The 18,323-nt window shown below is 45.4% G+C and overlaps 1 protein-coding gene across 1 annotated transcript; it reads right to left on the bottom strand.

Annotated features, from left to right (window-relative positions):
* Window positions 1-528: 528 nt before the first annotated feature.
* LOC306774872 (rho-related GTP-binding protein RhoU-like) lies at window positions 529-2,312 on the bottom strand (the record flags this gene model as incomplete). The annotated part of the gene is made up of 4 exons (XM_079265050.1): window positions 529-1,017; window positions 1,713-1,742; window positions 1,871-1,929; window positions 2,039-2,312. 4 exons carry the CDS (start codon window positions 2,310-2,312, stop codon window positions 529-531), a joined length of 852 nt encoding a protein of 283 aa, XP_079121176.1.
* Between the last annotated feature and the right edge of the window lie 16,011 nt (window positions 2,313-18,323).

Below are 18,323 nucleotides of genomic sequence, written 5' to 3'. Positions count from 1 at the left end.
ATTTAGCCTGCAGATTAAATAAATCTGGGAAAGTAGATCAGCTCTTCTTGCTTGTGGAGATGTGATGCCTGCACAGGAGGAAATCTGGCTCCATATGCCCGTCTAATCCAGTCCAGGTGGTCCTGTCCGCTTCCATTAGAGGAGACTTCAGCGGAATCCCGAAGGAAAGCTGAGCCATGTTGAGACCTTCAGCTTTGTTCCAGGGGATCCTCTGCATCTCTCGCCTGCGTTCAGAGCTTCGTTCTGAGGTAAAGACGCGGCGTGGGGAGAAACAGGCAGCAGCACCTGATCTGGAGGAAAACTCTCCCATGTTCGACGGCTCACAGATGAAGTTGTGGAGTTAAGAAGCTGAAGAGTTTACAGAAGAAATGTGCGCATGTGCAGGAGTAATGCATTTTAATCAGAACATGATCAGTGAAGGCAATAGAAATAAGAACAAATAAATAAATACATTTCTATAATAAATAAATATCTACAGATTAACGATGACAGAACTTCTCGTCCTCTTTGCGTCGTCCTGTGGTGAATTTAACCGAACTCACAGCTCTGCTCTCCCATCAGACAGTTGATCTTCCTCCACCAGCTCTCAGACAGGCTCCGGATCTTATCAGGAGTCTTCCTCCTCAGGGTCAGCTTCTGCTGCTGGGCAGTGTGGCAGTCTGCCTGCTGGAAGCTGGCCAGTATGGCCGAATCAAAAGCGTCCTTCAGGTTCTTCTGAGTCAGAGCCGAGCACTCTGCGAAACTCACGGCGCCGAGCTCCTGGGCCAACCGCTGGCCCTCCTCCGTCCCAACCGGCCGTTGCTGGTTCTGCGCCAGGTGGATCAGCACCTGCACATCTTCCCTCAGGTCCAGCTGGGTGCCAACCAGGATCAGGGGTGCACCCGGACAGTGCTGCCGGATCTCGGGAAGCCATTTGTCGACGATGTTCCGGAAGGAGCAGGGACGGACGACGCTGTAGCAGAGGAGGAAGACATCAGCGTTCCTGTAGCACAGCGGCCGGAGGCGCTCCAACTCGTCCTGCATGAAGCAAACAGAGGAACCGCTCAGGAAGACCAGGATGATGGGCTTGTGAAGCAGCTGGACCAGACCTCCAGTTTCAGGTCCGACACGTGTGAGAATTTCTTTTAATCCCAACTTGTCTGATTTTATCAGGTTTTGTTTGAGATGTGATCAAGATTTTTTTCTTTTTAATGAAGCTGATTCATTTTCTTTAATAGTTTATATGAAAGTTTTAAACTAGTCTTCAGAACTTATCTGCACTGAAAATAAGTTTATTAATTTCAGATGCTCCTGATGAACAGATCTCCACAACTGCTTGTCAAGTTCTACCTGTTAGGGACCCCACCGTGTCAGCCAGGTGTGTTTCAGCAGGTAAACATCTAAACATCTGCAGGAAGGGCCGAGTTAGGGTTTAAACCAGATCCGCTTAATGAAGCTCCAGGTTGTTTTGGGTGTGGAGTCACTTCAGGGAACTATTGTTGTGAAATCAGTGTGTGTGTGTGTGTGTGTTTGAGGTGGGGGTGTATATCACTCCTACAGGTGATTGGTAAGAGCACGAAGCGGAGAATGTAGAGAGGAAAGAGGGACAGTTTGGTTCCTGCAGGGGGCGCTGTTGGCTGTGGGAGTTTATTAGGATGGGGGGGGGGGCAACAACACAGGAATCCCTACAATCTGTGGAACCACAGACTAATAATGACTTATTGATCCCTTACATTAACCGATCCATCAACAAGCCCCCACTTCTGTGTCGTGACGCAGCAGGAGGAACACAGAGAGGACATCTGAACTGTGACGCTCACGCGCACGCATACCTGCTGTATTACACACAGGTGCAGCATGTTGGTGTGTTGATGAGACAGAGAAAACTCACCTGTCCGGCCGTGTCACACAGCTGCACCCTCACCGGTTTCCCGTCAACCACAACCATCACTGCAAAGAGCAAAACACACCTGATGACGTGCATGCGCGCGGGTCTGGACCTCGCAGTTCTGTCTCAGCTGAACCCAGCCGCGCGCGCGCGCGCCTCGTGGGGGCTTACCGGTGAAGTTGTCGTACGCCGTGGGGACGTAGTCGCTGGGATATCCGTTGGTGGTGTAGCTGACCACCAGGCTGGTCTTCCCCACCGCGCCGTCTCCAACCAGGACGCAGTTCACCTTGCGCTCAGGTGCGGAACCGGACCGCCGGCGCCGCGCGCTCACCGGGAAGTCCCGGTTCTTAAAGCGCCGTGGCGGAACCAGAGGACCGTCCCCACCCCCCCCAAACGGGTCCGACACCCGGCCGGGTTTCTGCTTGCCCGCATCCCGGGGCAGCATGCCTCCTCCTGCTCCTCTCCTTCTGGCTTCCAGTTCAGACCCTCCCGACGTCTGCTGGCTGCATCTCCCCGCAGCTGCAGACTCTAGACTCGGTGAGGGGGGGGTCCAGGTGGGTTTGCTGAGGATCTGCAGAGATCTGGAGCAGGCGGTTGCGCAGCCGCCGGAGTTTGTGCTCAGCAGGAGCTCTGATTGGCATTCTCTCTACATCTGCTGGTCGTGCGTCCTAAGAGGCTTACTGAGCAGCACCATATGAGGCTGCAGAGATTTCCAAGTGAAATGCACCGAGCTTACAGGAATCCTTCACCCCACGCAGGCAACACGCAGCGCGTCTCCACGAGGAAAATAACAGTTTGGTTTTTTTATTCGTTTTTTGTTAAGTAATGTCAATATTTTTATTTTTGTTGTTTATTCTTTATGAAAACCAAATGAAAGTTTCCAGATGAATCCTCCCAGGTGGAGAACCATCAGATAAAATGTCTGCAGGTGTTCAGCAGGTTGGAGGAGCTCTCTGTGATCTGGGTGAAATCAGCCTGACTTGTTACAGGAGAGATGAGGAGGTGCTCTGAGGCCCTCCTGTGGTCGGATTGGGTTTGCTGGATGGAGCAGGACTTCGTGCCACAGATGAATCATCATATGTCACGTAAGCTGCAGGTTCTGATGCTTCCACAGAGAGAAAACAAGCCTGTAGTTAAAAATAGATGCAAACTTGAACAGAGGGAGAGAAACCTGCAGGGAGCACAGTGAAGGGCAGAAACCGTTTTACCTCCTTAAAGAGACGCAGGCAGCAGATTACACACATTTTTACAGTCTGCTAGAAATTCATAAAAATAAAAACAGGATGTAAAGAAATGACTGACATGTAATTTACAGTTAAATTATATTTAAAATATTTTGATAAGATTTTATTGCCAGTTTCAGAAACATTTCATGTCATCTGTATGCAAAGAAACATAATTGCTCATTATAACTGATTCTAAGGATTAAATTGATTATATGTGGAATCAAATTTTTAATATTTTACTGCTAAAAGGCAAAGCAATACCAAAGGAATGTTGTTTGTTTTCTGTTCGAGCTCTTAGGACCTGGCCTGGAAACCTGCAGAAACATTAAATCTGTCTGGTGTTCAGCAGAAATAAACTAAAGTGGTTGTTTTATGTTCTTACCAACAAGGTGAGGAAAAACACCACAAAGCTCCGCCGGCATCTCTGTGTGAAGTGTGTCGTCTCTGTAGGAGGCTGCAGATCGACAGCAGCACTGAGTGTGCATGTGTGGGAGGCTGAATGTGTTGCCATGCATTAAACAGCACCATAAGACACCACTGAGTGGGAGGAAGACGTCGTATACATATATAGACATGCAGTGAACTGCTTCACACTGATAACTGTAAACATCAAAGCTTCAGTCTGGATGAAGAAATGAAAAATCTGACCGTTTTCTACCCAGAAAACCAGCCTAAGTGTGAATCAGAAAATCCTTTTTGCTGGGGAGCTGACGCTAGCCTCTCAACCCAATGAGTTTAAATCCAGTTATAAGTTACAGAAATTTCTATACCATCCCTTCATATGAAGCAAATCTATCAAAGTAATCTAAACCATCAGAGAAATATGACCCAAAAACGTTAAAAATGAGTTCTTGCATATTTGTTTTATTTTATGCCTAGCCATTTTGACAGCTTTTTCCACTGTGTTCTTTTTTTGCTGCTGTTGTACAGTAAATTTCCCCGGTGCAGGACAAATAAAGGAACCTTGAATCTTGGAACTACTTTTTATACATGTTGACAGCTGCTAACAGGGCTAAACATCACACTGTAATACTACTAGCTGCTAGCAATGCTAAAATTCACCCTGGAACTACTTTTTAGACATGCTACCAGCTACTAACAGTCCTAAGCATCCCGGAACAACTTTTTAAAATATGCTACTAGCTGCTAACAATGCTAAACATCACACTGTAAGTACTTTTTATACACACTACTAGCTGCTAGCAATGCTAAAATTCCCCCTGGAACTCCTTTTTAACATATGCTACTAGCTGCTAACAATGCTAAACATCACCCTGAAACTCCTATTTTTACACATGTTAACAGCTGCTAACAGTGCTAAACATCACACTGTAAGTACTTTTTATACACACTACTAGCTGCTAGCAATGCTAAAATTCCCCCTGGAACTCCTTTCTAACATATGCTACTAGATGCTAACAATGCTAAACATCACCCTGAAACTCCTATTTTTACACATGTTAACAGCTGCTAACAGTGCTAAACATCACACTGTAAGTACTTTTTATACATACTGCTAACTGCTAACAATGCTAAAATTCACCCTGGAACTACTTTTTAGACATGTTACCAGCTACTAATGGTTCTAAGCATCCTGGAACTCCTTTAACATATGCTACTAGCTGCTAACAATGCTAAACATCACCCTGGAAATAATTTTTACACATACGAATAGCTGCTAGCAATGCCAAAAATCATCCTGAAAATTTTTGTTGTTCTGATACCTGGTACAGTCTGTTATTCTAAAACTGTAAAATGAGGGTAACTTTTGATGCCAAATCATTTTGTGTGAATTTTTTTCTAAAATAATATTTAATCATATATTTTTTGAAGGCTGATAGATTTGGGTTAGTGACCATAAGACTTATTTCCAGTTTGCTCAGATAAAAACCTTTTCTTGTCTTTTGAGAGATATATCTTTGTAGGTGGAACCAAAAGGAAGTTACATGGAAACAATCAACAAAAACATGCTAAATGGTTTCTCCCTCACATCCACATGTACAAGTGTTACATACCATAGGACAGAAAGTGGACATGTGTGCTTTTGAAGAGTCGTACCTGTGCACAAGTTCAAACAGTACATCTTTGATTTTTTTCTGCAATTATATCCTGAGGAGGCAACCGGAAAATCAAGTTTCAGAGTTATTTTTTGTCCATGAGTGTCCATCAGTATTTATAGGAGTTGTGACAGGATCAGTTCAGTTTCTAATAAGAGCATTATTACATCTGTAACTGGGATGCCATAAATAGTTGGAGAGTTGGCTGTTCCAGACAGAGAAGCATCTACTTGGATGCTCTGCACCAGAGAAACAATACTAACAGGAATGGACTCAATTACCATGTAAAACTCTCGTTGTGAAGTATCAATATCATATATTTCCATAAACACCTTATCTGAGTAAAATTCACCTTTTGAATTTAAATAATTATTTAATGTGATTATTCACTATATTTAAACATTATTTATAGACCGATTATGTAGAAAAGTATTGTTTGTGTGTAATATATACGCGTTGTTCCACAGAAAACAGTTATGTGGGGAAACTGCGATTGACACTAAAGCTATGGCAGAGACCCATCCAATCAGGCGGCGATGCTGCATTATGCTCCAGCGCACAATGAGGCATCAACGTATATTATGTCTATGGGCTCATCTACCTTTCACTGGAGCTAAGTTAAATACATTTAGCTGGTTTGTGACTGGACTGGATGGAATACAAAATCCTGAGGTTTGTCTCTGCCAAAAAATCCTTCTAAATGTTACAAAATGGAACTTTATGAAAAGATTTAGGGGAGCAAATGGCCTGTGACATAAATCTGCCAAACATCATCTTTAACCAGCCGCTGACATCGCTGCCTAACAGGATTAAGCAGAAGTCAGTGAGAAACAGCAGAGATCTGTGAATGGAGACATCGGCCGGCTCCAGGAGCTGGCACCATACCCACAAAACCGTAAACCCCATCAACACACACATACATAACATACAAAGCTGCTATTCAGCTCTTCTACAAACAGACCCCCACCTCCCACACCCCCACCCGTCCTCCAACATCTGATAAACTAGACACCTAATCAGAATCTTTGGGGACCCTGGGCCTCCTTTTCGTGTATGCAGACCAGGCAAATACATTAACTCAATTTAGAGTTTGGGATTAAGGGCCCATCCCTCCCCCATTACAACACACACACACACACACACACACACACATATACATCCCTCCTCCCTCTCTTTGCTCTGCCTTTCCTTCATCCCTCATTTCTCTTTTTGATGGGATCAGCTGAGTCTTGCATTCTCTTCTTCTTCATCATCTTCTTCCCCTTCACCCTCTGCCTCTCTCTCTCTCTCCATCACTCTCTCTCTTCCCCTCTCTCCCTCTAGGGACCGGGCTCCTCGGACTCTATAGTTATGGGCCGGGGCCATCTGTCACCGTGCACATTCATGCAGCCACCAGAAGGCCGCAACATGTGCAGATTTAAATGGAGAACCCAACTTTCCCAGGACACACAGGCCTGACCCCGGCAGCCGCTGCAGCCCCCTCCTCTTCCTTCTCCTCCCTCCTATCACCCTCTCCCCTTCCTCCTCCTCTTCCCTCCATCCCACAACCTTCACCACCATGCAGCATCACTAAAAGGCAGATCCCACCCACCTGCCACACCCTCCTCCACCAGCATCACCAGCTCAGGGAAATACTGTCTGCATGTGAAACAGTGAAACAAACACCTTTTCTCCACACAATGATGGATTTCCACCTTACACAGGGAGGGGTGGCGTGATGGAGGAGGTGGTTTGAAGGTGGAAAGGGGGGTGGGGGAGAGGAGATGAGGCAACCCTGGTGGATGTGTGAGAAAGATGGAGATCAGCTGATTGGTAAAACTGATTGTGAGGCTCAGGGAGAAAGGATGGAGGGGAAAGCTGGTGTGTTTGTGTGGATGTGAGAAGGGGTGGTGGATAAGGGGGGGGTAACAGGATTGGTCCTGTCTGTGGGACCCATGGGGAGGACAATGGGAGCGGCGGGGGTGGGGTGAGTGTCACACGCTTTCGCTTTGTGGCTCAGTCAACAGGCGTGTGCCACGGGTGTCGTCTTGCCTCCCCTTGCCTGCTGTCCAACACCAGGAAAGGGCCAGTAGCCATGAGAACCGGGGCCCCGGGCCCTTTAATGAGGGGCGTGCTGTTTCTTATCAAAGATGGACAAGCCATCATTACAATCATCATTAGAAGCTGCACAAAGGACCATGCCTGCCTTGGCTATGGATGGGAAAATCCTTCCCAAGAGCTGCAGCCGGCGAGAATGCAAAAATAAACGAATAAAAGGATCTTATGTGAACGTCAGCTGAACATGTTCAGTCCAGATGAACAACAAATACTCCAAATAGGTCAAATGAACCTCTGTCAGCCGGACGAGTCGGGTTTTAGCTGCCTCCGTTTGGATGTGCTTCCGAATCCCAGAAGGTGCTGTAATTCTGGGAATTTCCAGGGTTTAGGAAACGAGTCCATGTTTCAGTGCGAACTGCCCCTGGACTCCTGTCATGAAACAGGAACCGTCCATCACAATATGTTGTTCTGATTTGTTTGCTGCTCGGTCTGCAGCCTCCTTCCTCCACCCTCCCACACATTTATACCAGAGAGTGATCATTAAATCAATACCAGCAAACCTGGACACATGTTTGATCCTCAGTCCGGACATCCGAAACCTCTAGAAACAATGACCCAAGCTCCCCGTATGGTGCTGGTATATGTACAGTTAAAATCAAAACAGTTTACGTGATGAATGATGTTATATACATAGGCACTGTAAATGTCAGCTTCTAAACGTTTTCTGTTTAATTGATTGTAACAAATCCAGCTCACGACATACCAGGACTTTGATTCATTCTGGCTCAAAAAATGTCGCTTGTCAATCACATGCCAGCATTAAAAAACATGGTTGAATCGTAGCATGCTATTCAGAGTCAAAGCTAAAGGAGGTAAAAAAACAGCCAATAAAGTTCAGTCGGTATTTAAATGAATGTGTTTCACTGGGACTTACATCCATCAAGACCACACGAGACGTGGTGTTTCTGAAGTGGGTAGCTGCAGACTAACTGGTCTGCAGCTTGGAGTTGGCTTAATGACATTAAAGCACACACAACCATTCGTTCGTTCGTTCGTTCGTTCGTTCGTTCGTTCGTTCGTTCATCCTAACCGCTTAGTCAGATGAAGGGTCGCGGGGAAGCTGGAGCCTATCCCAGCAGTCTCTGGGCGGAAGGCAGGGTACACCCTGGACAGCTCGCCAGTCCATCGCAGAACCACACACAACCAAATAAATGTAAAAAACACATTGCAAACACATCAAACACCATCTCTTCATCATCATCATCATCATCATCATACCTCATTTGTGAGTGGATTCAATCAGAAAACATTGCTCGCAGACACCAAAAGAAAACCACCATTCACGTCTTATTTAGCATCAGAGCAGCATTTGGAACAAGGCTGGTTTTAACCCTCTGGGGACCAAGGGTATTTGAGAGAAATAAACCTCACCTGACTTTTTTTTCGTTTAAATGCTAATAAACACCAGCTTTCAATGCCCCATAATGTCCGAAACCTTGTTTTTTTTTTATTATTTTCAATTGAAATATCATAAACTGCTATGTAAATGAGGCTCCTTTGCTTATTATAATTATAAAGTATAATTTCGAAGCATGACTAAAGGTACTGAAGGGGACTGAAGCACCGCAGCTTTCAGCTGCACACACTGTATCTGTTACCAAGTTATACATCTGTTACGACGCCATCGTGTCGTTTATGTCGAAATAAACTACTGGAGTAATGCAAATGTTTGTTTGAGCAAGTACGCATGGTATGCGTGCGTAAAAGCTGTTTTCTTAATTTATCGGCCTTGAAAATACAGAAGGCAACTATCTGACTGCTAATGACACGATGCACAGCGATTGACACCGTTTGGAGGCGTTTCCTGAGGCATCATCGGCTCTGATTGGAACACCTATTTTAACACAACACTGAATCACCTATGAATGGGCTACAGTGATGCCGGAACTACCGTCTGAAAGCCTGGAGTCTCCTGATTAAGAGGGGAAAAAAGTAAGTTTCTATCTTTTATGGTTCGAAAGCTATGCTCGATTAAACAACATGGTCCCTGGCATCGCCAACGCCCAGGAGTGTTAAAATGCTTGGTTTTACATTTTGGGACAGAAAACTTTTTCTCAGATGGAAGAAGCTGAAACTCTCTGTTCAGAGGGTGGACCTCTTCCACTGAAACGGCCCCAGCCAAGCGCTGAAGCTGCCTGGTGTAGACGGGTTCTGGGTGGAGCTGTGTATCTCCTGTAAGCTTACTGGGACATTAAACAATTTGGGACAGACTGTTGAACCATGAGACTAAAGCCAAAGACAAAACAGGTTCAATAAAAGCTCGATAAACTAGAGTCATCATGGTACGGTCAACATGAAAAAAGGACAGCTGTCGCAAACTTTTCACCATCGCAGCACCGTTTCCTCCAAAGCTCAATGTCGAGTCTGTTATAGTCGCAGGAGCCAGAACATCTCCAGGAGCATCCCACCAGAAACATCACCTGCCATGTTGGTAAGACAGCTGAGAAGGCTGAGTTCAGGACTGCAGCAGGTCAGCCATCCTCTGGAGGCGGTCTCTGATAAACCCAGCGTGGTCACCCTGAAGGATGGAGTTCAGTCCCAGACGTGGAGACATGGGCTCCCCACTGGCTGTAGAATCTCACCTCCACATCTGTCTGCACCGACAGGTTCTTGTTTTTCCAGTGAGGAAGACGCTTCTGGTGGAGGCGGCGTGATGCACGCCATCGCACCGCCTGGTGTTGGTGCTTCAGTCAGCAGCATCCACCATGCACTCGGCACACTTTGACCCTGTAATGTATCTACTGCAGGCAGAATCTGGATTCATTTGTGAACGTAAAGTTCCTCCACATGTCCAGGTTCCACATGATGTGAAACCAGCCGGATGGTGAAGGCGGAAAGTCAGCTGTTTGGTATGAGCAGAGACGTCTTCCCTGGGCTCAACACACTGCGCTGCTGCGTGGAACCCATGAAAAAGCCTTTTCCCTACAAATCTGACTGCATTTAGAGGGAAACAGAGCTGATATGTCCAGAGCTGTTTCTGCATAACCACCACAATGCTGCACGGTTATTTCGGTTTATGGATCACACTTTATTTTTCAGAAAACTGATGGTGTGAGATAATCTTTCATCTTTGGGAGCATCCAGTCCTGCATCCTCAGTTAATCTTCATCTTTTCCTTCTGAATGTCGACTCCACAGCAAGCCTTTCACACTCACACACACATTATGATCTGTGTGTGAGTGTGTGTGTGTGTGTGTGTGTGTGTGTGTGGGTGGGGGGGTCAGGAAGTCATGCACTGTAACTCGGCCTTCAGTTTGTCATCATTAATATTGGTCCTAAAAATGTGTCGCTGCTCTGTGGCCTTTCTCAGGAGGCTTCCCGGTGCTCTCTGCTGGCCCACGGCCGCTGGAAGCTTTGTTAGGATGGCTGTGGTGCTGAAGGTGGTGGCGATGCAGGGAGGAAATGTGTGAGGAGGGGGTGTGTGGGGGCATGACGCTGCAGCAGTGGCAGCTGGCGGCCCAGCTTGCAGGGGCCATCTCTTCACAATGGACAGCCTTCCCCCTGGGGCCAGTGATTTAGGACAGGGCTCTCTGGACAGACCCTGAAGAGGAGAGAGGACACTGCTTGGGAGGAACGTGCCCTCCCTCCCTCTCTTTCCTCCTACTTCATCCTCTAATGCTTCTCTGCTGGTTCCCGTGCTCCCCCCTCTACCACCACCTCCAGCTCCTGACACCCCCTCTCATCCCACCGTGGCTAAGCTCTCTCCTGGGATGAAGAGGCAGGCCTCTGGATGAGGAGCATTCCTGAGGTGTGGCATGCTAACGCTTGCTGAACACAATGGGGGGGGAAGACAACAGGTGCATGTGGATCCTCTGTCGTCCAGCAGCAGCTGAGAGATAGGGACATGGGGGCTATTATGGCAGCATTATCTACTGCTGCTACACCGATGGGCTGTTGGACCTCTTTTCTCCAACAAAACAAGGCTTTTTTATGTGTAACCTGGTCTTGTGCGCACCCTGCCCCAACAAGCCACTCTTTCATCCTGCTACCCCAGCTAACACCTGCCACCCCAACACCCTCCCAAAAAACAGAAAAGGAAAGTACAAGAGCCACTTATCTCAAACTGGACTCAGTTCAATCAAACCCCCGACTGCAGGAAAACCTGAACTCACAAAGAAGAAACTTCACGTTGAAGCCATGCATTCACCTCTGTCCACCACACACCCCTGCCCTCCCCCCCTCTGTCTCTCTGAATTATGTTATGTCTCAAATGAGCAGTCATACAGCAGATTGTTTAGTGCAGCCACTTGATATAACTGGTGACAATGCCTCTAACAGAGTGAGTGTCCTGGGGGGATAGGCAGTATTTGGTTACTGCTTCCATGATCGCTCCCTATTGTGATCTGCGCTGGGTCCCATAGAAGGCTGAGAGGAGGGGGGTTCGGGCGCATATGTGGGCCCACGACGCAGGTGCCTACATCTGTTCATTTCTGGGCAGATGCTCAGGGTAGCAGAGATAGAGAGGGAGAGTTAGAGAGACAGAGGAGGGGTGGGAAGGGGAGGAAAAATGGACTTCTTCCATTTACTTTGTCATCATTCATAATAGCGATTAAACTGAGGTGGAAAGCAGGAAAGTAACAATCGCGAGGAAAGATGGTGTGTCCCACTGCTGCTGGATGCAAAATCCTCTGAGTTGGGTTATTTTTGCAGCTCAGAGGATTTTCTGTCTTACGTTGGGTTGAACAGTGGGGATTAAAGGAAGTCATATTCGTTAATCAGACATTTTGGTCAAATGTGGTGGTCCCACCGGGACTTTTTCTTCTTTTAGATAAACCTGCCCCCTGCCCTCCTGCAGCGTCGTCTTCATCGCAGTAGGAACGCTTCTTCCCTCTTTACCACGGCAGGAAATGCTCCGTTAGAAACTGGATGGATTTATCAAAGACCACCATAACGGGTCTTACCATCTATCTCACTCCTCATTATTCCAGCCAATCACTCCACCACCACCACCTGCTGGTATGGCAGTGCTGATGGTAGACTGGATCTTTGCATGGCTCGCTCCATGTGGGAGCTGTCAGGCTGCTGATACTGGGCTTGGGGTCTGTCTCCACCTTACCAAAAAGCCTCATGTTTAAATGAAACTGGATCATGTAGCACAAGCTGAGCGCTAACGCAGATACTGAGGTTCCCTTTCTGCATTTTTAGTTTTATTTTCATCTCGACTGTGAAAACGAAATGTGACATGGTTTCCCCACATTGTTTTAAAACTAATCTGGCGTTAGCATAGAACTATATATATAAATAGGAATGCTACGTAGCTTTGTGCTAACATCAGGTTAACAGTTTTACATAACATCAGTGGGTGTACTTGCACAGAGGAAAAATCTCCTCTAGAAATGTGCAGCCAGTATTTTTAATTGAAGACCGATTAGAAAATTTCTACTACAAATCTACTTTGCTTGTGCAGCAACACTGGTGACGCATACTGGTAAAGATGTTTCTGTCCTCCTCTGCCATTGGTGTGTCAGTGACCTGAGGTGGCACCTGGCTGTCCTATCTGTTTTCAGAGAGTGGTGCCACCCTGACCACCCCTCTAGTTCTGCCCCTGACTGGGAACCTGTGGAACAACCTCCTTCACTAGTTTCTCTTAATCCCTCTCTTGACCAGACCTGTTCTACAGGAGGCAAAGTCACAAAGGCAAGTGGGGAAACAGGTGGTGTAGAGGTTAGCACTGCAATCTCCCAGCAAGAAGGTTACTGGTTCAAGCCTCAGCACAATTCTCTGTCTGGAGTTAGCGTGTTTTCCCTGTTTATCTATGGATGCTGGCTTCCTCCCTCCCAGTTCGATTAATCACTACTTTAGTACGGTTAATTGATCACTTATTATGTTAGTTGCTTTGGATAATTGACAAATGACCAAACAGAATAGGATCCCAATCATACGGGGCAAAACTCAGCTAAAAGACTCTACCTGCATCAGCATCCAAACCAAACAGAGTTCAAACAGAGAACATGAGAACATCTCTGCCCACTTAGAGCTTCTGGTCGTTTCCCTGTCGTAAGAAAGCAGCTGTTTAGTGGTGAAAAGTTTTACTCTGCTAATGTTTCTCTTGTGACTGTGAAGGCCCTGCTAGTTTCCACAGAGATGAATGTCCTACTTGTTTCCATGGAGATGAAGGTCCTACTTGTTTCCATGGAAATGAAGGCCCTGCTAGTTTCCACAGAGATGAAGGTCCTGCTAGTTTCCACGAAGATGAAGGTCCTGCTAGTTTCCACAAAGATGAAGGTCCTACTTGTTTCCACGGAGATGAAGGTCCTGCGAGTTTGCATTGAGACAAAGGTCCAGCTAGTTTCCACAGAGATGAAGGTCTTACTTGTTTCAACAGTGACGAAGGTCCTGCTTGTTTCCACAGAGATGAAGGTCCTGCTAGTTTCCACAAAGATGAAGGTCCTACTTGTTTTCACGGAGATGAAGGTCCTGCGAGTTTGCATTGAGACAAAGGTCCTGCTAGTTTCCACAGAGGTCAAGGTCCTACTTGTTTCCACAAAGATGAAGTTCCTGCTAGTTTCCACAGAGATGAAGGTCCTACTTGTTTCCACGGAGATGAAGGTCCTGCTAGTTCCCACGGAGACCAAGGTCCTGCTAGTTTCCATGGAAATCAAGGTCCTGCTAGTTTCCACAAAGATGAAGGTCCTGCTTGTTTCCACGGAGATGAAGGTCTTACTTGTTTCCACGGAGATGAAGGTCTTACTTGTTTCCTCAGAGATGAGGGTCCTGCTAGTTTGCATGAAAATGAAGGTCCTGCTACATAGCACAAAGAAGAAGATCCTGCTAGTTTGCACAAAGATGAAGGTCCTACTTGTTTCCATGGAGATGAAGGTCCTGCTAGTTTCCACGAAGATGAAGGTCCTGCTAGTTTCCACGGAGATGAAAGTCTTACTTGTTTCCACGGAGATGAAGGTCCTGCTAGTTTCCACGGAGATGAAGGTCTTACTTGTTTCCATGGAGATGAAGGTCTTACTTGTTTCCTCAGAGATGAGGGTCCTGCTAGTTTCCATGATGAAGGTCCTGCTAGTTTGCACAAAGAGGAAGGTCCTGCTAGTTTCCATGATGAAGGTCCTGCTAGTTTCCATGAATATGAAGGTCCTGCTAGTTTCCACGGAGATGAAGGTCTTACTTGTTTCCACGGAGATGAAGGTCTTACTTGTTTCCTTAGAGATGAAGGCCCTACTAGTTTCCACAGAGATGAACGTCCTACTTGTTTCCACGGAGATGAAGGTCCTGCTAGTTTCCACAGAGATGAACGTCCTACTTGTTTCCACGGAGATGAAGGTCCTGCTAGTTTCCACGGAGATGAAGGTCCTGCTAGTTTCCATGGAAATCAAGGTCCTGCTAGTTTCCACGAAGATGAAGGTCCTGCTAGTTTCCACGGAGATGAAGGTCTTACTTGTTTCCCCAAAGACAAAGGTCCTGCTAGTTTCCACAGAGATGAAGGTCTTACTTGTTTCCACAGAGACAAAGGTCCTGCTAGTTTCCATGGAGATGAAGGTCTTACTTGTTTCCACGGAGATGAAGGTCTTACTTGTTTCCTCAGAGATGAAGGTCCTGCTAGTTTGCACAAAGATGAAGGTCCTGCTTGTTTCCATGGAGATGAACGTCCTGCTAGTTTCCATGAAGATGAAGGTCCTGCTAGTGTCCACGAAAATGAAGGTCTGACACATCTATCGTAATGCTTCAGCAATCTTTGTAGACCAGGATAACGCATCCAGCCATTGCAGTAGTGAAGATTCTCTGTTTAGTTTTGTGATGTCACTTCATACAGGAGGATGAAAAACCAGAGCCTTTCCCAGGAGGTTAAAGAAACTCACCTGGAAACTAAAGCTTAAATATGTTTGTGGTTGTTGTCAGGGACGGGAGAAACAACACAAACTAAAACTTGAATAAAGAATGATCCGGAACACTGTGTAGGAACATCTGTCGCATCTCAGTAAGTATGACAGCAGTACAGAGTGTAATACATCACGATTATCAGCCAACCATAGTCCAGCTCGTGTGTGAGCCTTTAGGCTGCTTCCCTCTGACTTTCTCTGACATTTTCAGTACAGTTTAAATCTGCATTGATGTGACAGAAAACTGAGATATTATGCAAATACAGCTGTCAGTTATCATTCCGGTCTGTTGTTGTGATGATCCATATGTTCATTTTGGTTGCCAGAGTGATGATAGGGTGTACTTCATTATCATTCTGGCAACCACACATTCACTGGAAACACATGTAGTTTCTTCTCAGCTGTGTTTAGAAAGCTGCAGCAGCCAGTCTGGTCCTTTCAAAACACCAAAAGACACTGTACAGGGGAGCATTACAACCATTAATAACAATAAGTACAAAACAGAACAGACAGAGGACAACATCAGGATGGTGAGTGTGTAGATGGCATAGGACTGTCTGAACACGTTTGAGTGTAAGAGGGTCCATGGTACGGCAATCAGTCTGTCTTGTCCTTTTTTAGTCTTACTATTATGAGATGCATGTAGAACCTTGTTAATCCCAGCCAGCCTGCAGACGTAATGTTACCATGCAGACATGATGTTTCCATGCAGACATGACATTTCCATGCAGACATGTCTCCATGCAGACATGACATTTCCATGCAGACATGATGTTTCCATGCAGACATGACATTTCCATGCAGACGTGATGTTTCCATGCAGACATGACATTTCCATGCAGACGTGATGTCTCCATGCAGACGTGACGTTTCCATGCAGACGTGACGTTTCCATGCAGACGTGAAGTTTTCATGCAGACGTGATGTTTCCATGCAGACGTGATGTTTCCATGCAGACGTGATGTTTCCATGCAGACGTGACGTTTCCATGCAGACGGATGTTTCCATGCAGACGGATGTTTCCATGCAGACGTGATGTTTCCATGCAGACGTGACGTTTCCATGCAGACGGATGTTTCCATGCAGACGTGATGTTTCCATGCAGACGTGATGTCTCCATGCAGACGTGACATTTCCATGCAGACGTGATGTTTCCATGCAGACAAGATGTTTCCATGCAGACATGATGTTTCCATGCAGACGTGATGTCTCCATCCAGACGTGATGTTTCCATGCAGACATGACGTCTCCATGCAGACATGATGTTTCCATGTAGACAAGATGTTTCCATGCAGACATGATGTTTCCATGCAGATGTGATGTTTCCATGCAGACGTGATGTTTTCAGCCTCAGCTGTCAGATTCTGAGGCTAAAATGTTGTAAAATGAATGTATGAGTAGATAAAGCAGCATAAAGAGCGACCAGAAGTTTGTAGAAATAACACACAGATCAGCAGCGACCAAGCCTTTCATCATCTGCACATCATTCTCTCACATCTGAAACAAACACACACAACTCACATTATTTCCATGTTTACACACTTCTTCCTGCTACTATTTACTGGTCATCCTCACTAACCAAACTCAGCCACTATATGGCTCCATCATGCATCAGAAACATCTTCTGGGCTTTTTTTTTTTTCAGCCATCAGATTCAGCATTAATATGTAATTAAGAAATTTAAAAAAGTCATGAATAACATACTTAATCATAACATGCATGAGTGAGTAGAATGTGGTTGCCTGCTTTTGTTCTCCAGCTGAGTTGTAGCTTTAGTTACCCCATTCACATCATATATGATGTCAATTAAACTGACTGATTCAATGTAAATCTAGCAGCCATGACACTGAAAGAGGAAATATGAAAGAAAGAAAATGTTTTTGGACAAGCAAATCTTTTGATCAATATGTAGCTAAAAGTAGCTAATGCATAACTGTACACACTAACTGGCCGTGTTAGCTAACTGGGTTTACAAGCAATGAAACAAGCTAAGTTTGATGATAAATAATAAAAATCTTATCTTTCACATGATATCCATGAATAACAACTACACACACACACACACACACACACACACAGCAACACTGGCTGTGTTGTGAGTTAGCCAGCGTTGCTTGTTAGCTAACAGTGTTAGCTAAATAAAAGGCTAATTTCTTAACAAAGAATAATGTACTCTTTTACACAACGGTTACGAGTTACACAAATACACACACACACACATATACACACACACACGCACACAATCTCAGTTTATATGTCGGAGGTAATAAATAAAGATAATGTTTATATGTGTGAGATCTTATTAAGGGTTAGCGCCAGTAGTTTATGCTAGTCCAGTATACATGCAGGTATACTGAGTATCGATACTTCTTTTTCAGTCAGCACAGAGTAAAGCCACTTCTAAACCCCGTTATGCTGCTTTTATAGTTACAAATGTCTCTACACATGTAGCCACGTCGCCCAGCAGCTCAGTGAAGGTTACCTATGCTACACTGGTGCAGTTAGCCATCTGCTGCATTGACGTTAGCCTGAACGTAGACATAATAAGGTTTTATAGGTCTATGTCTACAAGCCTGTCTCTCACCAGTCTGCTGCCAGTATTGGTTTAGTTACTTCATAGCTCCCCCTCCCTGAAACCAAAGAGCAGAAATTATGTGACTGTGAGTAAATATTAGTTGCTGGTGGATTTTTGGAGTAAATTAAATAGAGAAATCTTACATGTCACTTTTTCTAAAAAAAAAGCATTTTTCTAGAAAACTTGTTTGTTTGTTTTTTAAAAAGGGCAAAAAAATTGAGAGTACGTCCAATTCTAGTGGAACCACTACCCACTACCCACTACCCCACTGCAAAATAACATTTCTGACCAAGTTTGTAAGAATCCAAATTTCTAAAACTTTTGACCCTCTTATGGAAGTTGGAGTAGTGATCCAAAAACTTTCACAACAGTTCAAATGTGAAAGGATTTTATTGCTGGAAAGTTAAACTATAACTTTTCTTCATGAACATAGTCTGTCTTTCACCGCTTGGTCCAGTTGGGGGGAGATTGTCTGTCAGACAACAACCTCATCAGTCAGTTTAACCCACTTATGCTTCTGCAGGGAAGGCCATCATTCTGCTGCCACGACAGAGTTACAAAACAAACCATTTTCTTTGTTTCCACGCTGTTTGAACGTGTTTTTCCTTCATGGCGTCTCGTGCGCGCTGTAATCCAGCTATAAATGAGAATTAACTACAGCTTTGGCTCTCA

The sequence above is a fragment of the Telmatherina bonti genome (genome assembly GCF_933228915.1).
Source record: "Telmatherina bonti genome assembly, chromosome: 3".
NCBI classification, from domain to species: domain Eukaryota; kingdom Metazoa; phylum Chordata; class Actinopteri; order Atheriniformes; family Telmatherinidae; genus Telmatherina; species Telmatherina bonti.
This window is presented reverse-complemented; position numbering and strand designations above follow the sequence as displayed.